Below are 25,852 nucleotides of genomic sequence, written 5' to 3'. Positions count from 1 at the left end.
TGTACTAGCACACACTGGTTTGCATCGCCTGAGCAACAAACTATATGTGACACTCAATCACTAAGGTTAGGAATTAGTGAAAGTATGCTTTTTTCCACCCCCTCCCGACTCTTAGAAATAAGAAAGAAGATAATTCTTTGAAGTGAAAGAAAAGGACTTCCTTCTGAGTCACCACAAAGAAAAAAAAAACACAAGCAACAAAAGGCAGAGTGAGACTGGAGAAAGGTGGAAACAGAGAGTTTCTCTTTTTCTCTTCAAGAAACCGCAGAAGAATACTTAATGCTTTTCACCAAGGGTTTGCTCCATAATTCAACAGTATGTAGTCCTGAGCTTCTCATCCACACAGCATTTCCATCACACACACACGTGATTGGCCTATGCCCTTGTTCACTATGGCTGCCTTGGGATGTCATTTATCTTGAATGCAGAAACTGCATCTTGATCTTGGTTATCTGCAGACTCCTGTGTAAATTTAACAAAATGTCAAAATGACTTTTAATCTTGCGAATTCAGCGCAACCATTTCAACATATTTATTTAAGCATGGAGGTAGCATACACTCAAATAAAGACTGAATCAAAGAGCTACTGTAAATGCTCAGTTCAGTGCTAGAGTGCTTGGGGAAAATAGGTGTAGACTGAGACAGTGGTCATACTATAATGTTATGGATTTGAAAAGGTAAGGTCAAAAAATAGTAAAGGCTCTTTCACACTAAAATGACCCGATATACTGTATCTAACTATGTGATTCACATCATTCCTATTGCCAGTGGTTTGTCTTCCCCTGGGTTTTTTCTTGCATCAACTATGCAAGCATGAACTGACCGGACACAAAACAAGTCGGTGGAAGAATAATAGTGGTTACTAGTTTGTATTTTTTACTTTGTTCCCTCTTTCTATTGATTTGAATGATGAAATAAATATTACTGAGTGCTGTCCCAACAGCTGCAAACATTCATGGCTATTTATGTACCAATGGGAAGAAGATTAATGTGTATCATAGTGGTGCACTGGAAATAAAGCAGGAATAAGCATTGCCGCCATTTGGCCCAGAACTGAATGTTGATTTACAGTAACACATTCCCAGTGGTCATTTATTTTATTTTTTTGCATGGGGTATAAGACAATTTGCATGACATTGCTAACTTTTAGTCTCATGATCTGGACAACCTGCTCTAGAGGTATTGGCTCATTCTGCCTCTTCTTCACCACCAGCAGCAAAACTGCTCCAGTGGCTGCAGCAGTAAAAAGCGTCTCACTCTGTCAACATCTCTTGCGTGTGATTGTAACTATCACACACATCCGTCTGTATCCCTGAGCTGTCAGTTTGTTTGAGGGAAGTTGTTGAGTTTTGCACGTTTCTTGCATGAGCTTGCAAAGCTTTTAGTTCAACCCTAGCCTTTTCCAGCCCCTTCAATGTTGATATTGTCTTTAAAATATCCTTTCTTGGTTGCATCATATCCAAGCTGTAATCTTTAATCTCAATTATGCATGGCGTTCTATTTCATCATTCTCCATAGTTCAAAGGGACCAAGCTGGTTATCTTTAAAGGGGAACTGAACCCACTCTTCTGAGGCTAACTCCACCCAATGCCTGATTTTTGATAAATGCCAAGATGTGGGCTGAGAGCACCACGAGGGAGAGGAGGAGGAGGGAGGGACAGTGGGGAGCAGAGCAGGGTGTGTGATCTGGTAGGGGCTTGTGGTTGTACAAGAGCAGGGCCAGTGCTATTTTTAAGCAGTATTATATTTTGGGTCCTCCAATCACCTTGGAGTAGCTGGTGCCCGACTATTCTTGATACATATGTAACGCTCCGGTCATGCAATGATTCTGTGAGCCACTCTTTTTAGTAAACTGATTCTAATGATTCAGTACACTGAAAACAACTGCTTTACTAGTCACTAGTTTGTGTGTGTCACGTTTGAAATTACATCACAGCAGTTTCATGCAGCAGTGCTTTGATGACTCCACCCCCATTGAGGAGCTACTATTGTAATGGAAAACCCTACCAAACCGAGTAGATTCGAGTCGTGCTGGAGCTGTGTAGTGGAAAAGCGCCATAGTTCACTCTGTGAGTGACCCAAGACTAGACTAACAAAGCCAGGGATAAAATTAGCTCCTGGATCAATATAACATTACGAGATACATTGGTTTCCACCTAAAAAAAGTGGTTAGTTATACTTTAAGTTAGCCTACTGACACAACCAACCTTGTCATTGGTCCTTGTGACCCAACAACCAGTCTGGTCCACCTTCCTAAACTTCCTATGTTTCTTAAATTCAGCCCGAACACTTCACTTTTTAATGTATCTATTCTATGAGCCAACCTTGCACTTACTCAGTTTATACTGTCATTAACTGATGGCAGACACCATTTTGTGCATTAGTGGCCCATAAAATGATTGTTTAAGCAATGCTGATCTTTCTCGTAAAAATCACATTTAGGTACATTACAAAAACCAAGATGAAAAATTAGCATGAAATGCTTCATGTGAGGCTGAGGACGTGAGATCAGTGTCAGTTGCATGGGAGTTAGCAGTCTTGATTAATGGGAAATGTTAGCTAGGAAGTGGTTGAATGCTAACGTAAGCTGTTGTCTAACAGTAGCTAATGAGCTATTAAATTGGTTGTTAACATGTCCCGATGTCACTTAAGATTTTCACTGTTCATTGTCTTTTCAGTTGCTGGTCAGTTGTGAGGAAGTGAAATGATGGATCGATGGAGAGTTTATTGCTTTATTCAGTTGAGAACAGAATTTAAAGGTTCAGTGTGCAACATTTAGGAGGGTTAATTGGCAAATTAACCCTGAATGTACCACTCAAGTGTACATTTGCTTCAAAATAATAGTTTGTTTCTCGTAGCTTTAAAGTAAGCCTTGTTTTAAAGTTATTTGGGGAATGGTCTTGCCTTACAGAGGCTGTCGTCATGTTTCTACAGCGGGTCGAACAGATAAACCAGCCAAAGCATGCATTTTGTAGCAGAGTTTTATTACTCTATCAAAGGACAATATTCTTTGTGGTTTGTGAAGGCCACCATATGGTGCTTTTCCACTCTACAGTTCAAACACTACTTTTCTACTTGTTTTTTGTTGTTTTTTTTGCTTTTCCATTCGGTATAGTACCTGGTCCTGGTCACTTTTTATAGTACCTGCTCTGTCTGGTACTAGACATGGTATTAGAAAACTTGTGGCTGCTGAAGCTCAGCAGGTGCTCCTCGGCTTCGCCGGTTCTCCTTCTGCTGCTGCTGCCAGGCTCCAGGGACACTAACAGTGTAGTTTCTGGCCTTTTCAGCCATTTGTGAATGCCCATTCTGAATGAAAATATAGCTGGTAGCTTGCGCTAGAAAATATGTGAGCTTTTTTTTCCTCGCGGCTAGAAGATACAGATTCCCTGGACATGACATGGTCAAAAAAAGATTATTTGTGGCCACAACATTGCTATAACGTGCGCACAAAATACTATTCCATGGCCACGAAAGAGTAAATTGTGGCCACGAAATAAGTACAATGTGCGCACAAAGTGATAATAATGTAATTCCTGGACAGCTGGGTAAGCAAATTGAGCGCACCTTCTTGAAGGTCTTAGGTAGAGGCAGAGGGGTGACAGCTACACGATGGAAAGGGAAAACGTTAATATGATTGAATTTTATTTTAGGCTGGGAATGAGCTACAGAGATATTCTGAAAAGCCTGGCGTTGCAAGGAACCATTTTTACCAAGAGATATTTAAACAGAATATTGAGAGCCAGTTGCTTTACCGGCAGAGGTACGACTTGGACGCCGGGATAGATTTTATTGTTGACCAACTGCAAGGCCCTGGAAAGGATCAAGGTTTCCGGTGGATGTATACAAAGTGTAAATAACACGACATTTCTATCAGGAAAGAAGACGTGAGGATACTCCTCTCTACTGGACCCCAGTAGAGTTCTGCTGCACCCCCTGCTGACCCAAAATGTATTTACCCCAAAACAAATACATGAGATAAAGTGAAAACAATAAAGTGGTAAAAAAAAAAAAGCAGCCTGAAGACATGGTTACGCAGAACTTTAGAGGCTTAAAGACAGTGTGGTGTTGGTATTGCATGGTGGAGCCTTACACAGGAAAGGGCAGGGACATAACTTTTGGACTTCACTTGATTTGGCAAAAACATCGCAAGCCTGTTCACCACACAGGTGGTGAAACGTGACAACGCATCACTCACTGTCAATCAGGCCAAAACAAAAAAATGTCTGCATTTTGATCACTGTCCAGACAGCTGTGACCATCACAAGTGGGCAAAAGGCCAAACCAAACACGGTTTACAATTCAAGCTGCTTTCCCTTCAGCAGCCATGCGCAGATCCCGTAACTGTGTCCCGTAAGGTGCGCTCAATTTGCTTTCCCAGCTGTCCAGGAATGATATTATTATTCGTTCTTGCGCACCTATACCTAGTCTGTGGCCACAATTTACTATTTTGTGCGCCGGTTATAGCTATATTGTGGCCACAATTTAATCTTTTTTTGACCATGTCATGTCCGGGGCTCTGTAATAGACTTGTGATGGGTTCAAGGACAACTGGAAACGTGGAATTTTAATTTGCACTACTGTTCATTTTGGTTTAAACAAGTCAGTGGAGTTTTTGGTTGTTTTGAACACATCATAGACTGAAAACAATATTAAAAATATATATTCCGGCCGCAATCAAAATATTATTGTAGATGGATTGTAACAAAAAGTAAAACGTTGCTACATATGTAATGCCTAAGTAACATGGTGGGCTGAGTTAGGCAAGTTACAATAAAATGTTCTTGTCCCTGAATAAAAAAAACAACATCCCCCTTATGTTTTTTTTGACAAATTGCACCCTGCTTGATACCAAACTAAGTAGTGGAACCAAGTGTTAGAACTGTATAATGGAAAAGCATCAATAGTTCCCTAACGTGCATGGGAAAGGGAGGGCAGAGCAGAAGAGTCAGTTTGTCATGACCTGCATCTCACTATTGGATGTCACAATCTCGTAGGACACTTTGCCTGAAAGTGGCTCTACCCGAGTGTGATGTAAGAAGAAAATGGCTCCCAGATGAACTTGATGAATTGGCTCAATTTATTTATTTATTTGTTTATTTTTTAAATATCAGCTTTTTGTTTTTTTTGTTAATGTGCTGATTTCACTGACTGGTATTTTACAGACTGTGACATTCACCAAGTCTGGGCTAAATGATTGACGAGGGATGACGTTTTTTGTGACACCTGCTGCCGCTGATATATACTAAATAAAATATGTGTCAGTAGCAAGCAAGTCACCCCAAAAGTCAGAGAGGCAGTACTCACTCAGAGGCAAGGAAGAAATATTATTTCAGAGGCCTTTACTATCACAACTAGCTATAGGATGGCAAGGGATTGAATTATGACTATGAGCATGTGTAAAGTGAAAGATTCCAGCCTTAAGCATTGTAACGGGCAAAAAAAGAGCTTTAATAAAGCAAACAGCACAGATGATTTAGTGCAACCAACCTGACTTGTCAAAGAGGCAATCCTTCTAATAGAACCACTCTGATTTATCGCTGAGACTCTCCACAATAGAGACTGTAATGAGCTTTATTCATATTTTTATTTTATGAAACACGATGAAAGGGGTCATGGTGGCCATTAAGTTGATTAATAGTATGTATTGGGTAAAGAAGATGCCATAAAGCCTTTAAAGTTAATGCTGTCATCTGCAGGCTGCTCTCCTGATGGAGTGGGAGGGTCTACATGCAGCTAATAGACATAATTCAGCCAGGTAATGTCGGATCACTGGGGGACAAGATGGATATCGCTTGAGGATGTTATGGGGAGTGTCGTCGTGTGCCGGCACATTTACACAAGTTATTTATGCTCCGTAATGAAGAGCATAATGAAAATTGGACACAACTATAAATATGAGCAAGGAAAGTGTAATGCGGAGGGGTAATCATTGATGCAATTAAGGTGTCATACACATGCAGTGTGAGCCTGGCCTCTACTGACATTCTCCTGTTTCTTTTGCCAAGGCTGTATTTAATCCTGAAACCTCACGTTTAATCAGCTGGTGCATGTCTGCGTAAATCCACTGGTCTTGCCCAAGGAGGTTGGCATTTTAAATATGTTAGTGAAAAAGCAATAAAGTCTTTGCCTAAACGGTCAATAATGTAATTGACAACTATTGTTAGTGATGTTTATTTTAATTGGTGCGTGGATATGTCTGAGGGCACTGCACAGGCTGTTTGCACATGTATGTGAAAAAACAACGAGAAAAAAGAGAGGGATATTGTCTGCAGTGCACATTATGTCAGAGCTGTCGGTGGATGGGCTGCATAGAGAAGACGGGATGTGAGAGAAAGTTGGGTCAGGAGATATGGGAGTGAGAGAGATGGAGACGGATGAGACTGGGAGTCCGGGAGCTGAAGTGATCCTGTGGACCAGATGCTGATAAACTACCATCACTGAGCACTCTGTCAGCTCATGCTCTCATCTGTCACTGTCATCCTGCTGTGTTTCACTCATCTCTCCTCCTCCTCTTCTCATTTCTTTTACTCCACCTCGTCTGCATTATCTTTTAAGCACTTTTATTTATTTTTTTTAGTTTCTCGCACACACATCTGATACGCCATTATCACTTTTGTGTGTATACTTTTTTATCCTGCTATGATGATTTCTTCACATACCATTTTCCCCTGTTCTTGAAATAACCATTGATATTATAACCACTGGTGCGCAATATGATATTTATGACCCATCATCTCTGTGCCTTACCATGATGGAAGTCTTGTACACATGGACACATGGTACGACTTGCCAAAACTTAATCATAAACATCTGTTTCTTAAAATAATGCATATACTTGGTACTGGCATGGAGCACGGTTGTGTTTTTCCAGTTTGGTGTTTATAATCCATTCTTCTAATAATTGATGAAGCCTGTCTAATGTAGCCCTGTCAAAATGCCATGAGATGGACATGTTTAATGTGAATTATTTACTCCAAAGAAATAGATGGCTGGATGGACTTGACTGATAGATTGATTTTAGTGCTGTAACAAATATTCAATGAATTGATCGTCACTATCTGGATAATCCGTTTGAGTTTGAATAGTTTATTTTTTATTTTTCAGCTCTTTAAATGTAAGAATTTTCTAGTTTCTTTGCTCCATATAACAAAGAAATCATAAAATCTGAATTATGTTGGTTTGTGGACAAAAGGGGACATTCATTCATGAAATCATTTCCATGATTGATACACCAACCAACAATTTTCAAAGTTTTCTATGGACCAAACAAGTTCTTGATTAGTGGGAAAAATAATCGACTGATTAATCAATTATAAAAATAATCATTAGTTGCCCCCCATGATCTATAAATTATCTATTATAAATTATTTAGCACTTATTTATTGAAATGGCTGCTAGTTTTGTGCAATACAGGTAACAAAACCACCAACATTCAGGTACAATAGTGCAAAAAGGTTACAGTTGCAGTACCACCAACATTTGGGTATAACGGTCGCAATAGGCTCTTACAAAATTAGAGGTAACCCTATAAACAATATTAAGGTGCAATGGCCACAATATGCTATTCCTGCAGAAATATAAATTAACATTACCAATAATATCCAGGTACAACTGCTACAGTTGGCTCTTAGTGCAAAAAATAAAAGTTACAGTACCAATAAGACACAGGTACTGCTACAGTTGGCTCATTGTGCAAAATATTCTGGTACATACATAGACTGCCTTCAATTACAGCAGTACTAGTATTTGCCAAAATGGGACGCAAAGTATCACTAAGTGTCGCAAAGTGCCAGAAATAGACAAAGCTATGGTTTTATTGGCTTTTTAACAATACGTTCATTATTTATGGGTTAATGGGCCACGGGCTGGTCCAAATTGCTTGAAGGGCCATTCCTGCCCCCCGGGCCTTAAGTTGAATAGCCTTGCTCTAAAACATATATAAAGGCACGGCGAATTCTGTGTCCTTCCTGGGCAGAAGTCCCTCAGGTTGGTGTGTCTAATAGCAGCTCTCCTAGCTGTCACAACCAAGTTCGGACAGCCACTTGACTGTCAAATGACTTTGCTTTGTCCCTGTCTGAGAAAGCCCAAGTGATTGAGAAAGTGTGCGTTTGTGTGTCTGTAACTGTGTGTGTGTGTGTCTTTATAGACCCATACAGAGCCACATGCACACTGATTTGTGTTTGTTCAAACAGATCAAATGTGCTTGTGTGTATGTGCATGCTGGAGTCAGTGTGAGTCCTTATTCTGAGGCCAAACCCTGTCATTTTGTGCCTGTCATATTCTGTTAAATGCAGCTCACACTTGTTCCATAATTTGTCTTCATTCCTCCAGCGTCAGTCGAGACACTCATCTTTCAAAATGGCATCTGACTCATTACACCCAACACAACACATGAAGGAGTCTAATGCTGTAGATTTAATTCTGTCGGAAACTGTTTTATTTAGTCTCAGTCCTCTGTCAAATGCCCTTTGAGTTCTCATATTTAATCAGTCGTCTTGTTTTTGTCAACTTTTTTGACAAAAGAATGAGGGAAGTTCTCATCTTAATCAAAGAAAGCCATTTTAGTTGGGTTGACATTTCAGTTTTTTTGTTTTTTTCCCCAGCTAATCAGATTTTAGTGAACGCTGCAGTCCGTCTATCATTTTTTTTTTGTCATTTTAAATTAAACACATTTGACATACAATGATATCTTACTCTGCTGAAAAGCATAGTTTAAACGAGGAACTAATTATAAGTTACTCTTGCTCCATGCTGTGCTGCCAATCGGTGTAATGTTTATTCGGTGCAGGCAGCACAGAAAGCGGAACTGCTGCAAACTGTTTATCACATTTTGTCTCATCTAGCTGTCAATGAAAATAGATGTTTTTACTTTTCAACATTTTCGTCTTTTTTTCCATCATAGATTTTGCTTGTTGGTGTAGTCTTTCTTCAAAGTGAAAGTTCTTTGTTTTATCATGAAATAATATACAGTATATTTGGCCTTAAATGCTTACATTTTGTAATTTGTCATTGTTTGTAGCAACCTTCCTAGATACAGGTTCACTTTTATCATCCTTCCAAACAAAAGCTTTACTGGCAGTACTGTATACACTACAAATAAAAAATGGTGTCCCTCATGGACCTCAGGGACACATAAATCGTTTTCAGGCATGAAATCCTGAAAACGTCTGGAGAGTAAAGGGTCTGGACATTGTTCGGAGTTTGACATTCAAAAATGACGAACACTGTGGGAGATTTTCTGGGTCAGTCACGGTCACAACAGCAAGCAGGAGAATGTCTGCCACATTCAGGCAAGAGAGGAGCTGAGGTTGCGTGTGGGATGCAGGACATTTGCCCACTCACTTGCTGTTAATTAAGAGGAGCTTTAGCTGCTGCAGTCATAGACATAGACTGACTCTGATATTATCTGGAGATTTGACATATAGGTTACTGGCAGGAAATGTTCCAGCATAATAATTTTTGCGGACATTTGCGTCCTCACATATTGCCCCTCCAGACAATTTCAGGGACATGTCAAGACTTACATCAGCTATATACAGTATGTAGAGCAGATGCACAAATCCCATGCACACTTGCTCAAACCTGTCTCTGACTCTGAAAGTTGAGAGAAGATTGAACCAAACAGGGTCACCCACAGAAAGGTGTTTTATAGATTTCCCTCTGTAACAACTGTAACAGTAATGCATGTCAGCTAATAATGTGTTGTTAATGTTAGATGAACCATAGGCCTGTCCTGTCCAGTCCTACCTTATTTACCTCAGCTAACTTGCAAAGCTCTAATAATTTGGAAAACCTGCATTGGGAAAAAAAAATTCAATATTACTTCAGGTTCACATAAATTAATTAAGTTTATTCAGCCTAAATGTACCAAGTTATATGAAGACTACTTTTTAAACAAAAGGAGGAACGGTTCACTTAAAAAAATCCATCAAGTTTCACTACACGTGTCACGATTCGGGTGAAGTAAATTTGATTTTTTATTATTTTTTCATTTTGTACGAGGCAGAGGCGTGGAGTGTTGAGTGCTGTGGGTCAGTTTTAGTATAAGACATGGCGAGAGAAGACACAGGATAAGGGCCAGAGTTAGAGGATGTGCCAGCAGCATCGTTTTGTTTTTCCTGTGTGGGAGAATTTCGGATTTCCTGTTACCTATGATGACGGCAGTTACAAAAAAAAAGCAAAACACTAACGGTATGTAAGCACTGTGCAACACATACTATACTTATGCTAGAGGCACTTCAAATATGTTCGCTCATCTCCGAAGACGTCACCCCAGCATGACAATGGACAGCACAGGGAGGAGAGAGCCCGAAAAGAAAGGGCAACTTCTACTCACCACAGAATTTAAATAGCCATAACTAAAGCAATGGGGGTGTTTCTCTTTCAGTCTTTTCCGTGTTTGCTGTTTTTTTTTTAGTTACAAGAAAACCTATATTTTTAAAATTTGACAGAACAGACAGATTATATTCTCTCCAAGAAGGCAAACAGTTGCTGGTAATGCACAGTGATGTGCCTAACAAAGCTGCCCCATCAGTAATGATCCTTCTCTGTAGACAGGACAGCATGAGCTCGGTCGGAAAAGATAGCACCGAGCTAACGTTAGCATTTGCATTAGCGCCGAGTTGTTACTTGTGATAAAACATGAAAAATACACCGAGGTAACTCACAAAACCATGGCGAAATGAATCCAGGATACAAAATATAGAAGTTCATGCAGTCAGCCCAACTCTTACTCGGCGTATATTACAGTTAACATTGCTTTTCATACAGTTGATCTCTTCCCGGGTCTGAGTGACGTGATCCCAGGTGAAAGAAGGAAGATGTGTGTATATATATATATATATATATATATATGTGTATATATATATGTATATGTATATATATATATATATATATATATATATATATGTATGTATATATATGTATATGTATATACATATATATATATACATATATATATATATATATATATGTATATATATATGTATATATATATGTATATATATATATGTATATATACATATATATATTATATATGTATATATGTGTATATATATATATGTACTGTTTTCTTCTTTCAGTGTGAATCATCTCCAATTATAATTATAGAGCAGAAATTGCCCCCACCCCATTTAATGATGGGAATGATTCAGCTGAAAAACAGAGTGGGAAAAAAAGAAGCAATTATCTCAATCATATCATAATAATGGTATTTTATAACCTTAAATGTTTTGACCATGAAGAAGACATGATAGTTCTCACCATCTTGCCTTTTAATAGCATAACCTCATGCCCAGTATAGTGGCGAGTCTCCTTATGTCATTAATTTTATTTCTATTTAATTGATAGGGAGATATACAATACATCAAACATTGCACAGCAGTAATCTAATAGAGTGCTTCACGGCATTTGCAGCAGTTACTAATTTCCAGTGTCATCCCTCTTTCATGCTGTACAGTTGCATGGCACCTGCTGAACCTTCCTACTTCCAACACATTTTCTTTAAGGACTGAAATCCTGGTCCAGACTAAGGCAGCAACAGTTTGTATTACAATGACAGTTGTATATACAGTATAACCATCCTGAATCATCAAATCACACATTTCCCTCGGTTAGCTTTTCAGTCAGCACAATAGGACACTTTGTCCTTAGACACAACCTATTATTTGAAGTGAGTCTCCAAAGGCTCCATATGCAGTAAATGCAATGTAAAATCACTGGTGAAGCATTTTTTTTCCATCCATCCTTGAAATGTTTTGAGTAAGAGATGAACTTCTTGTAGTACAGTCTTTCACCGCGGAGCTGCTGCACAATTCACCAATGCAGGATATATCCATTCGGTGTAAATAACAATAATTTATTACACTAAGTTAAAACACCAGGCATTGAGTGAAAAGTTTGGTCCCACCTAGCACCTAAAAATGCATACCCTAGCAGGTAAGGCAAGTGCTCCCACTCTCCATTCAGAGCTAAGTGGCACTCTGCAGCCCTAAAAGAAGAGAGAATGTTGTTACGACTGACACCTTCTTCAATCAAAGTTTATTAGGGCTATGCCACCTCAACTAAAATCTGACCATATCCCATAAAAGTTTCAACTACATATCTGCCTAAATGCAAGTCATTTATTTTGGTTATTTAGATGTATATATATACATATATATACATTTTGTAGTTTTAGCCAGGCTGGCTATAGCTGCACTCTTATATTTTCACTGTACTTATTTTTTTGGCGAAAAGCTTGGGTGCTTTTCCTTACATAAGCCTATAATTGTACACTTCTTTCTAGTACAGGATTATGCAAATAAAAAACCAGAGTGACACTTACTATTTGGGGATGAAGAATTAAAAGTACTGGCCTGAAGAAAGGCTGAACTACATCCTGACTTTTCTAAGATCCCCGAAGGCCTCTGTTCGTTCGCATGAGAAAGTATAAAGCCGAGGCAATAGCTTCTTTATGAATGCTGAATATTCAGCAGCCGTGACCTTTTGTGCTTTCAAATGGTTACAACACTGTGTCTCTGCAAAGCAGTGGTTAATTTCTTCAGTCACAATTCGCAGTCTGGTGGCATTGATAAATACTATAATCAGTAATGTGCTTGTTCATACATACAGTGCACTTACCTTGTGAAAGATATTAGCTGATAATGCAAGTCAGTTCAAAAGTAGTGTAAAGATAGGACTGCTTTGTAATTAGCAAATGTAAAAAGCTGACAGCGCACCAACACTGGCTACTTTGCTCAGAGGAGCCTCAGTTTACCGCTTTGCAAAATTATGAGTCAAAACTAGAGCAGTTTTTGACATCGGCGTTGGCTGAGCTTGTTCTCAATTAAATGTTGCTAAGAGCACTTAGAAGCACTTTAAACTCAAAAGTAACATTAACACAATAATAAACTTGGTCAAATATGACACTAACTGCAATGCAGATGCAAATTGGAAATACACATGGTGTTGTTATGAATCATCATTTTGGTAATTGGCTGCTTTAGACAAATAAATACACAGTTTATAAATCAGGAATAGTAGTTGTGCTATTATTGCTTGACTTACCTTATTGAGTGCAATAGCTATGCTGTAATTACTTTGTGTGAACTCACGCTCACACAGTGGAGGTGTCAAAATAAATGCTTCTCATTAGGGGGTGGGTCAAAATATTGTTTTACACCATATTCGTCAGGCTAAATATCGATCTTGTAATTAAAAAATGAAGGTGTTCCAAAGTCAACGGTTCCTGTCAGTTTCTCTCACTCCCAGGCCGTCGCTTATGATGTCTCTACACCATTGGTTCTCAAAGTGCGGCCCGGGGGCCAATGGCGGCCCGCAGAAACATTTCTGGCGGCCCACAATGAATTACAGTTGATAGTTTTAATCCAGGTGCTACTAAGCTTGTTAAATGTTTATTGGACATTACTGGATACAGACCAATAAGTGTAAACAAAAATACTGGGTATTTACCTGGTTTCTATATGGTGAATTATAGTGTATTATTGGGTTATAAACTGGTAATAAGCAGGTAGCCACAGCCCCCAATTACTAGCTATTTACCCGTAAATATCAAAGTGTTATTATATTAATGCTTAAATAACATTATATTAACTCGTATATTACTTAACTCTAAACTGTAGAACTGCAATCTGGTCATTAAAATTATTACACATGGGATTTCTTTCTGTTTTTTTTCCTTTGGCGGCCCTCAGTCAAATGTTGGGTTCCTAAATTGGCCCTCAGGCATCAAAACTTTGAGAACCCCTGCTCTACACGACGGTGCTGTTCACATGAATGAGGGAAACCTGGGCAGAAGAAGAACAAGGTTACAGCGGGGTAATGGTGGAAAAAGCTCTGTTAAGAGATTCCCCCGTTTATGTTCAATACGATGAATAAACAGAGAAATCCTTCACTTGTCTTGCAGTATATTGATTATCACAGAATCGCTGTATTGTGATATTATTGCGAACCATGTATCGCATATCGTAACGTGAGTGTATCCTGTGTTCCCACCCCCTACTACCCTTTCACATTGAACGGAGCAGCATCGAGGGGTTGCCGAGCTGCTTTGTACATGACTGACACTGCTCTGCTAACTTCTGATACCTTTTTCATTTCATTTCATGTAGCTAATGTTACAGATGCCCCCCCAAAAAACACTGTAACTGTTAGTTGTTGTTTTTATAGGGATGTTTTTTTTTTTAACTAGGGCTAACCCTTTTTGAAACTGTGATTGTGACACACTGCAGCCCCTACTATACATTTACTGCTATATTGACAGCTAGATAAAGGAGGAGGAGGTTAAGCACAAATTAAACACCAAAATGGAGTGTGATGCAGTGTTGTGGTAACAGAAAAAAAAACAAGCCTTGTATAAATGTACAAGTTGAAGTGACCTAAATTAATGAATTGAGAGTGACATGCCACTTATTCACTGCCCACCTCCTTCCAATGGCCTGTGGATTATGATAGCAATATATGAAATTATGCCAGGAGTGGGGATAAACCAAACTTTTTTTCTTTTTGTATTGTGGTTTGTTGGTATTAAGATGACACACAGCAGTAAACATCAGCGAATGCTTTGAGGATTTAGAGGTAATCATATCCTCATTGTTGATACAGATGCGTGACATTTGCTGAAGTTCTCTCAAGCCGTGAGAAGTCTGCTACAAAAAGTGCACATGAAGTCCCCACTGATCTTTAATCAATTTATTCCACAATAAGCTGCAGAAATGGGTGGAAGATGGCACTGCATTAAAATTCAGTTTCATTTCACTTCAGAGCTTTAAAAGGCTGACATATTTACCTTTGAAAATTGATGTCTTTGACTGATTCCTTTATTGGAATTGCCTGTTGTGTAGAGTTCCTGGAAATGTGTAGAATACTGAGTGTACCACTATAATTAATGTACAGGCTGTGTAACATTTTGCAGACACAGACTCCCCGCACACTCGGAAACCACACACAGTTCTTGGCGTTGTGAAATCTAGCGTTACACTTTATAACTTTGCATAATTTAACAAGAGTTGCTTTTAAATATATTTTTAGATTTAGATTTGGAACAGATGACATGTTTTAGAAGTAAAATACTTAGTAAAACACTGTGTCATTACAGCGGATTTCCATATGCATGTATGAATGTTGTCATATCGTATTGAATTCCTCCCTGTGGTTGTTCCTAACTGGATGAATAAAAGGCAAGACCTTGTGTTGGAAATCACTTTAGAGGATACTGACCTGATTTTATTTGGAGTCTGGCAATTGTTTTTTCACAAACAAAAGGAATATCAGAAATATGTAGAGCCACTGCTGCTACACTGTTTCAGAAAAAGATATTTGTAGGCGATAAAATGGATGATTTTATACATAATTGATTTTTTTTTTTTACTGTCATTATAATTTCACTACAAAGAGGACAAACCAATCAGAGTAACACACAGTGGTTATGGTTAAATGAAAGCTTGATTCACTCACAATTCAGGCTCTGTGTCCTTTCAACATACAATGCACCTGCACTTTTTAGGCAGAGCATGTGATTTATTCCTTCACTTAATTTATCACTCATCAGTCTTTGCATTTTTAATCCATAGCATAATATCACATAGACCATGAACAGCCCAGGGAAGTATTACTATTGTAATCTAACAATCCCCACCAAATACAGACCCCACTCTATTTTGTATCGATGTAGTGATACACTAATGACGGCTGCTTAATGAAATATTTCTGCATGTTAGATTAGTTTTATGTACATGGTTTTATACATGGGAAAAAGGTTGGAAGCTAATACTTAATTCCACTTACAGATTTCTGTAAAGGCTGCTTGCCATTGATTTCAGCATCACCAACAACGAGGTGTAATCCTGCATAAATCATACACTAACCTTGAATGTTGTTCAGCTCAAACTTTTCCATCCACATTAAATCTGTGAATTATAATTAACATTGTCGGCATGTTCTGTGTTCGCGACTGTGGCCATATGCTCATCTCCCTCGTGCTTCACAACAGCTGAATCAGTGGTCGTCTCTTTTAACCAGAAAACACAATATGACAGTGTTTGGCAGGGCCTGTTTTCTCATCTTAATGCCACTGTGGCTGCCAAGGCCTCTGGTCGAGTGGCAGCAGGTGGCACTGTTGCACTTCTGCAGTTCTGTGGCAGCTTTTCGTGGATTCTACTAAGGCCCAACATTGATTAATTAGTTTATAAAATGTTATGTAGACTTTGGTTTATTGGCTCTCATCCGATTTGGCTCTACACCTCTGGTTGCAGACAGATTAACAGATAAATGGATCGCCATAGAGTATTCCAATGTGCGGTGCAGCAGGAATCAATATCTATTGTCCAGTAATGGCTTCAGAAAAGAGACGAGGAAGCTCTCCTTTTCTTTATTTCAAAGCTTCCACCCATCCACCTCCTGTTTATACTCTCACAGACTAACAGATGATAAAACCTGAATATGTAAAATATTCTTTTTTTATTATGTATCAAAACAATCAAATCAAGGCTTATTCACCGTCAACAATAATGGCTAAATTATACAATTTAGTGTAAAAAAAGTACACAATTGTGTCCACTGAATACTGAGACAAGAGGTGATGGAAAACCTTTCAAGCTTTGCTTAATTGCCATTGGTTGTTAAGCATATTGTTAATTTCAATGTAAATTAATTTCCTTTCATTTCAATTTTGTAAGGTCAACTAACTTTGAATAGCTTACTGAGACTGCACTATTATTAAATGTGTCCTGATTGGGATTGGCCTCGACTGAACAGTTTATATGCTTGAAATAGAACAGGAAATTGTGGGTGCAAACCTTCTGGGAAAATGATAAGGAGAATCCTCTACTTTTTTAAATTAATCAATTGTGTTAGCAGCAAAAGAAATTAATTACATAGCTAAATATTGCCCATTTGAATAGACAAAGAATTTAAACACATGGCAATCAGTTGCGATAGAAAGACACTTCATTTGTCACATAAATGAAAAAACAGAATGAAGCATTAATTTAGCCAGAACAATCGGAGTTGCTGTTTGAAGGACACAGTGATGAGTAAAAAGCAAGTGATCAAAGATGCTGAGTTGAAAACTTTGGTTTTTCCTGATCAAACAAAAACACTTAAATAAATAGTTCCATCAACAGTGGATGAGCAGCGCAGTACAGTTCTTCCCACTCGTGTAGTGGTGCTGTTGTCAGGAGGAGATGACCACACAGCGAGGTTCGCTTTGGGTGTTTGTTGTTGAATGATGATTGTTTAAATGGTGTTGACTTGTAAAGGCAGCATTATTAATTAAATGTTACTGGCGAGCAGCCCTCATGTACATTTATGTCTTCCAGTACATTTTATAAATGTGTTTCTTTCCCTTCCTGCCAACATGTGATGATATTAAGTTGTAAGACTCTGTGAGCTGCATGGATTGCTGAGTTGCTTTATCTAAGGTAAAAAAAATAAAATAAAAAAAACATTGACAGACACTATGTGTTTCTCTTTCTCCCAGACTACACATTTTTATGTCCGTGTAATACCAGGTGCAGAGATTCTACAAATCTGGTTCTTCAGCTGGTTTGCAGAATAACTGCTGATGCACCATTTGTGTTTGTACTAGAGAATATAAACCAAGACGCTGACTTCCAGACAGCCTCTTCAAAAGAGCTGCGGCATGAAGGTCATCACTGATTCAGCTCTCGGCACCCTGACCAAGCGACAAAAATGGCCCCATGAAGGAAAAGAAAAGAAAGATTGTGTTTAACATATTTAATACCAGCTGTGTGTGTGGATCTGATCACACCCATTTTCTTTGAACCCCTAGAAAATGGTAATTAATTTTTCATAGTGTGAATTAGAATCCTAATTTGGCAACGTGAGATCAAAAGAAACAATTTTGAATAGCTGGCTAGTGGACGTAATCCTCAGTGGCCAAGGACAAAAGGCTGTGGTGTTCAAGATATTCCCAATGGAAGCTTCACAGCAGAATGCAAAGAGGGATTTACTTTTTTTTTTTTAATAGCTGAATCACATTAATAAGTCATGTACCAATTAAACCATAGCAACATATTAAAGTGCCATTTTATTTCTTTAACTAACACATTATTTTTGCATACCTAGACCGGCCTGTGCACATTCCCGCAGGTTGTACAAGGACATGTTTGACAAGAGGCTAAATGAGCAGTGTACACATTCAGTACATTGCAATAGCAGAAATCGCATTAGGTCGGGATTGGTTCTTCAGGCTGGATGCAAAGGTCACGGAGGTTGTGAATCACGGAGGAATCCTAATCAGGCCTTGTTGCGACTCTAATTAATTACAGCCCACAGGGCAAGAGATCATACAGAGAAGTGCAAGCGGCCGCATTTGCAAACACAGACTTACACATGCACTCGAAAACAAAAATCATAACCTTGGATTGTCTTGCTATAGACATCAGTGTATGAGTTATTTGATGAGGTGTTGTAAAAAACAAAACATTATAGTCTATCACTTTCTCTACAGTTGTACTATGTTTACACGTAATCACTTCATTTATCATCTCTAATACCAACAATATTAAACCTTTGCTTTATTCATAGGGGGTTTATTGGCATTTGTGTCCTTATAAAGATCACTCTACTCAATTGTGACACGTGTGTGCACTCGTCCTGGATAAAAGACTTGTTTATACAATATAAAATATGAGTGTTATTGACCACGTTAAACCTTCTCTGGAAGGTTATTTTCTCATTTAATGTTGGATGTTTTACTTGTATTTGTAGCATTAGAAAGGCCAGTGTGTAGGAGCTCATTAGCATTGAAGAGGCTGGTCTGATGCTTCCAGGGCAGCTCTGTTTGCACACAGAGAGGAGAGCAAGGGCAAACCAGAGCAGCAGACCCCCAAACTGTGTGTGTGTGTGTGTGTGTGTGTGTGTGTGTGTGTGTGTGTGTGTGTGTGTGTGTGTGTGTGTGTGTGTGTGTGTATTCATGTATGTGTTACCTCTTTAGGATCCTTTCTGGCATAAACACTGACCTTGTCAAGAACAATAGTCCTCATGGAGACTAAAAACTGGTTAAGTTAAGTTAGGTTGGGTCAGGGATAACACTTTGGTCAGGCTGTGTGTGTGTGTGGATAAATGAGTACATGGGCATGCATAATAGCATTTTATAAATTAGACAGTGATGAGTAAAGCTCTGCTTGCTTAAATTCCACAAGTCTCTTCTAGATCATCACTTTCTGTAAAATATGGGGGATGTTTGACGGGCCTGTGATCAAAAAAAGGACAAAAAAAAAAATAAGGTGATGAATTATTGACTAACACAAAGGATGGCCAGTATGAATATGTTAACCTTGATTTAACATTTTGCTAATATGCTGAGTAAGGTAAAAACAGTGGCTTCTCCTCAATGATGCCAAGTTCTCAAACTCATAGTGATGCAGAGTACATATTTTCCCAATCGATTTGGGAAAAAATCCTCAAGTAAAGGCGAGCGGGACTTAAGTATTCATGGGGGCATGTGCGCCTCTCGCTATGTTAATAATGCTGTCTTCAGACAGGCTCAGGCTATAATGAGGATTCACAAATTCAAATCACAGGCAGCTACATATGTCAATGCCATCAATATACCATAGCTCCAGCTCCAGCGTTTCCTCTCTGTTTCTGACACACGCCGACTTCTTGACCCCCCCCCCCACTTCGGAATAGGAGGCAGTAAGGAAGTTATCAGTGCTCCCATCAGATAATGACAAGATGATGACTGGCCTCTGGCCCCAGCTACATGGTTTACAGAAGAGCTGTTGGCAAGCAAAGGGCATAAAATGAGAAATAAATAAATAAAAATAGAGAGGGGAAATGAGAAATCTACGCACGAGAGCGATTTACAAGTATCCCCTTGTGATGCAAGCAATGTCGGCGGAATTCAATTCCCCTCGCTTTTTTGAAAACTGACTTGCAATTTTAATTTTGTTAATGCCTGTTCCAGTTTCCCTGAATGGCTTTTTAACTGTGTTCTCCCACCATGAGACCCCATCTCTTCTTTAACTATGTTTAATAAATGTTTGATAAAATGGGTACATGAGAGTCAATCTGCTTTTGTCTGCATGCTCTCTCTTTCTCTCTGTATTGAACAGTAAGTGTTTATGTAAATGAGAGATGGCAAGCCACTCTCCCTTTGCTTTGGTCTCAATAGATGCTTTTTATTCGCAGGGAAAAGAAGGCGCTTAATAAGGGACTGTTTTTGCATCATATCAGATGATCACATGAAATGTGATTTTTTTTTTGTAAGCTACTTTTAGCCTGAGCACCTGGGTAGCTTTCCTTATACTCTCACCATCATCATAATATGAAAGACTACCAAGCTGCACTGCTTTGTGTCACTATTCTAGATTCTATTTAAGCTTCCTAACTTTCACTTGTAAATAATTTGTCTGAAGTATGAACTACAGGTCATCATTACCAATGTATTTGATTAATCAAGTAGTTAAAAATAAGAAGGACTGAGCAGTGGTTCGCTGCCTTTCGGGCCATGCTTGTTTGTTGCTATTTCTTACAAAGGATCCTCCGGGTGATGAGACCTCTTAAATGGGGTTAGCTCTCGTTGAAAGCAGTATTTTGCTGTGAATAATCGCACTGTGGATTTGAGCATGCGTGTGTTTAAATGCTGGGATGGAACAGCGCCTGGGGTGTGTTTACCTGAGAAGGCTGTATCCCCCATCCTATGCTTCTTTTCTCCTTCCGCCCGCCCTGCTCTCCTCTCCTCATCTCTAATCAGTCTGATAAAGGATATCCTCCGCAGTCCCCCAGCAACAGCGCTGCAGCAACAGATTACACCGTCTGCGTACATGCAAACACACAATCTGCTGTGTAGCCACTGAAAATGGGCAGACAGAGACAAATAATTAGAGACAGACTAAGGTGCAAGCACCAGATTACGGATGTAAAGTGCACCCACACAGACACACGTGTTGTCGAAACTTTCCCATGCCAACGCACACAAAGTGAGCTGGCTTGCACAGTGGATTTAACAAACTCTTAGACGTGAAGTACTCTGCTAACAAGCCAAAGTGATTGGCTTTGACAAATTGGTGCGCGCTGATGAATCGATGTGGTGTGTACTTTGGCTAACAACACTTGGAGTAATGAGCAGGTTGCCCAGAAAGTAACCCCGGCATGCTGAGTTACAGTGATGGATGCTACCTTGGACAGCTGCAAGAAGGCACAAGTTAGCCCACATTGTTCTATCCACACAAATGCACATCTTTTTTAAGAGTTTTTAAGTGAACTTTGGGGAGGGTTGATCACAAATGTCCAGTACTTTTATGTGATCACTTCAGCACCAGACTATTTGTGCGCCCGTAAACAGAATAAAGCAGAAGAGCTCGTTCAGTGGCTTTCACGATTCAAGGGATGGTGTATGGAAACTGTTTGCTCATCTGCAAATAGCAAGTGAGATGCCAAGTCAGAAACATTAGTAGAGGGTGTTGCTGATTTCAGACACATTTTTATTTACTCTGAGCGTGAAATTACACCACTCAAGCTGCTTGTAGCACTAGAAAGCTTCTGAATTTGTAACCTCCTGGTGGCACTTGGAGGTCTCCAGATCCATTTTTCCCAAAATACACACGCCAACATCTCTGCCTCTGTGAAAAACCTACTGTGCTTTACTTGCTGTGGCTTTTATAACCTCCTGGAACTGGGCAGCAGAGAATAGTTTACAACACTGCTGTTGAAGGCTGTGTGTTCGCTAAATGTACCAGCTTGCTGGTTTATGTGATTCTTTATCAAATCTATGAGTGCAGGCATATTCCGAGTGAAGTATTTAATGCATGTCAAAATATGCTCTCTCCATGTTGGCTCCCAAGTGAAACAAGTATCGCTGTGTAAATGAGCTTGTTCGTCATTGTGCCCTCATTTAGCCTTCCCTGTTGCTGAATGGAAGCTGTTACTGGCTGAGATTCATACAACCTTGATGGCTGCCTGGCTTAAATCACACATTTTTATGCCTCAGTTTCCAACACAAGATTGAATGTGATGGCGTGCTTTGTAATTGAGAATTGCCGCAGCAGAACCACCTTCTTATCATACTGTTGCAACGATTGGTGTTACTATGAGTAAGTTACAGTTGGTGGAGCAAACACAAGGCAGTTGTAGCTTTTATACGTATGTATTCTATAGAAGGTTTCTAATACAACACGACATGGACCACACACACTAATTCACAGTGTTAGCACAGTGATTATCACAGCTCTACTTGACGGCAGGTTCATTCATTAATTTCATGTCTACTGCTTTATCCTCCTGATGAGGGTTGCAGAGCTGCTGGTGCCAATCCCAGCTGACATAAGGCAAACGGTAGGGTACTCCTTGGACAGGTCGCCAGGATGTACAACACACATTATCACCTGTCAATTTAGACCGTTCAATTAACCTCTGCATGTTTTTTTGGACTTTGGGAGGAAACCGTAGAACCTGGAGAAAGTTCACGTACACATGGGGAGATCATACAAACTCCATGCAGAATGGCCCTTGTTTGAACCGTGTCACGAACCCTGGTCTTCTAGCTGCAAACCACTATGCCGACGTGTGGCCCTTATCACAGGCTTATTGGACTAATTAACAAAAACACAGCACAACACTTAAAATTCAGGCATGGTCATATTTTATATAAGTTATACAACAACATGTTCTTTGAAGGGGTAGGGTTAGGGTGAAACCAAGTTGAGAACCAACTGTTTTATTGTTGATTCTAGCAGAATAGTAAAGGTAGAGACGTTTTCCTCATCTTAGTGTACCTGCATTTAAATTTGTGTGTGGATTCTCTTTGATAAGGTCCCGTACTTCATCGAGGCACACAGCATGGCACCATTATCTACACCCAGAGAGCCACACATAGCCCCAGTGGCAGATTGTGCAGCGGAACAAAGAGAAACTGTGGAATTTATCCTGTATGGTGGAGGGACTGGAGTCTGGAAGGCAACCATTTTGTTTACCTTTGTCTTTATTCTTTTATTCCATTTCCTCTATGTTATGTTTTGACTCACAGTCAGGGGGCGGGAGGAGAGTGATATCTTGTTTGGCTCCTGACAGCACCACTTGGAGAGGAAAATGAAAAGAGATGGTGATGACACAGAGACTCACGCATTCACACACACCTCCTGCCGGTCTGTCCACCCCACGCTGTTCATAGGGCAATTCAAACCTGGCAATTTAGGGCCAAGTTAAAGTGGAGGAAAAAAGCCTAAAATAGTGAAGCAAGGCAAAACTGGGGGGGGGGAGACCTAGGGAGTGATTGGTGGAATGGTGGGGGACAGATGTAATTTTCAGACAACGGCAGGGAAGTGATGTAATTTTCCGGATGCAATTTGTCTGTATGAGTGTGTCCATGCATCCATTTGTTCGTGTGGTATGTAGAGTGGTAAAATGCAGATGCTACAGTAGCACTTGGATCAAGGAGTGAAAGAAAAAAAAAAGATCTTATTTTGTCACATTGTCATGATATAATGAGTAGTTTGTGAGTAAAAGGAAAATCTGTGTCATTGTGCATTGGCTTAACCAGCTTGGTTGGAGACAGACTTGTCCTTAGATGACAATGGGCTTTGGCTCTAAAACTGATGATTGTCAAGTAACCAATTACTTGCTTTTAATATTTACAACCTAGTGATAAAACAGCAAGCGTAATCTCTAACAAATGAGCTTTAAAAATTGGGAAGGACACAGTTGATATTCCCATTGTTATTCATTTGTGACTTTTATTTTGTCTTTAATTCTGAACTTTCCAGACTGCTGATGTTACAAAGCAGCATATTTGATGCATTGTGCTTCCGGCTGTCTTAATAGACAATTAGTCTGACAGATGAATTTAATAATATGAGGCCATTTTCTGCAGGAGATGGATCCCTCCTACCTCAGCACATACAGTATCTATTTATGGAGAATGTTTTATATCACCGGAAGGAAAAACATTAAAACTTTAGTGTTTGTAATTGAACAGTTTAATGGCAGCACTTACAAAGTGAACCAAGGACATCTTTACTGTTTGGATTTGAACTTTAAATGCAAAGTCTGAATGCAATGACACTGGGAAAAAAGTCAGTTGAACGGATGACGATGAGGTTGTTTTTCTTTTTTGTCAAACAATATTTTATTGTATCTGAAAAACTGCTACATTTTATTCATCCAGTTCCTCCCTTTCAAAAGCTAATAAAAATGGGAACATGAATGATGACATATATATTTTTGTTGGGCCTAGCCATTGTAGACTGTTGAGGCCTACTGGAAAGCCATAAAGCCTGAAAAACCACATGTTGAGGACAAAGGAAAATCCTGACCCACCAAGGGGTCCAGTCTGTGACGGACTCATTCCCCACAAGCCACTGCGGTGCATGACATCAGCAGCAGGCAACTATTCACCCATTGGTGTAAATCACAGGATGCTCCGCCCCCAAGGTGAAGATGATAAAAGCGGTGAACAAACGCCACCTCCTCTCCCTTCCAACCAGACTCCGTCTGCGTTAAAGGAGGTGATCCCTACCTGAAGATCGACAGTCAGCTGGCCGAGTTGAAGATTCTTCTTTTGTCCATCCCTGTGCCATTTGTGTTTTTTTGTTGTTCGAGGCTCCTGTGAATAACTCCCTGCAAATGCCTGCAGAAGAGGAAGTGGCGATTTGCGCCCTCTCCTATCACGGTCGACCAGCTGTCCCTGTCGTTAGCTGCACGTCTCTCCCTCACCTCTATTGATCGCCATCTACGGATCGGACCTTCACCACGGAGCGGGAGCCCCACGTCTCGCCCAGAAGACAACTCAGAGTAAGAGGATTTGTGTCTGGGCAGATAAGTTTATACCAGTGTTTGTTATAGAAACGAGTAGTGCATACCCAATAATTTTCACTGTGTTTATTGTTATTTTCGTTTTCGATCATGTGTGCATGTTCCGCACACGGCTGTAATTTACCTGTGTTAAGATCAGTGAGATCGCGACCAGAGAACTGTATAGTTAACTCAGGTTCTGTTCTGTTGATGTTAATGTGTGGCCCGCGTTTAGTATAAGTATAAGTATAATTGTAACTGTGGTTAGTTTAGTATAGATCGCGACTAGCGAGCTGAATATATTGACTGCAAGTGCTTCTGTGTTAAACTGCGGGGCTGTCCGCACAAATGTTGATGATTTTCATTTGTTATCTGTGCCTTTGTTTTGTGCTGCGGAGCACGACCACCCAGCCAAATAGAAGATTTCACGCCCCTTTTCCTTTATACACACACACACACTCCCCTGCACCCATATCCATGTCCTTTTATGCACATTCAAGTAGTTTATCGATAGTTAGTTAGATGATTAGATGAGGATGAATGTTTATTTTTGTCATTATTAATCAACTTTAATACTTTAATAAATGATAACCTTTTCTTAAAGTACTGTTTTCTGTCTTTTGTGTTTGCTTGTGTGTGACAAGGGTAATTGAAAGAAGCCAGTGTACGACCTCACACCTTCCATTCCTAAATTTAATGTTAATTAATATTAATGTGCTTATTATTAATTAATGATAAACTGATAGTCGAGAGCCATCTTAAGGTCGTTAAGTGACAGTCCTTACTGGACCTGTCATTCTCCTCGGTTTGAGAGGAGTGGTGCCCCATTTTGATATTTTTAAGAAAATTAATAACATAATTAATTATTAAAATGTATTAATCATTCATATTCATATTTTCTCACCAATTACAGCGTTAGATCTAGAGCTGAAACGATTAATCGATGAATCGATTATTAATCGATTACTAAATTAATCGCCAACTATTTTGATAATCGATAATCGGTTTGAAGCTTTTTGATTCAAACAAGATTTCTGATTGGTTTAGCTTCTTAAATGTGAATATTTTCTTTGTTTCTTTGCTCCACATACCAGAG

The 25,852-nt window shown here is 39.4% G+C and overlaps 1 protein-coding gene across 1 annotated transcript in view; it reads left to right on the top strand.

Annotated features, from left to right (window-relative positions):
• hmmr (hyaluronan-mediated motility receptor (RHAMM)) overlaps positions 1-24,760 on the top strand; it is a gene marked incomplete at both ends in the record, with an annotated part of 44,604 nt that extends 19,844 nt beyond the window's left edge. Inside the window, 2 exons of the mRNA XM_083890826.1 lie at positions 24,450-24,535; positions 24,599-24,760. Coding sequence (XP_083746952.1) covers positions 24,450-24,535; positions 24,599-24,760 — 248 coding nt within the window. The remainder of the gene's footprint in view (positions 1-24,449; positions 24,536-24,598) is intronic.
• Positions 24,761-25,852: the final 1,092 nt, after the last annotated feature.

This window comes from Microchirus variegatus, assembly GCF_963457635.1.
Source record: "Microchirus variegatus genome assembly, chromosome: 6".
Classification (NCBI taxonomy): domain Eukaryota; kingdom Metazoa; phylum Chordata; class Actinopteri; order Pleuronectiformes; family Soleidae; genus Microchirus; species Microchirus variegatus.
The sequence above is the reverse complement of the archived record's forward strand: the minus strand, read 5'-3'. Positions and strand labels throughout refer to the sequence as shown.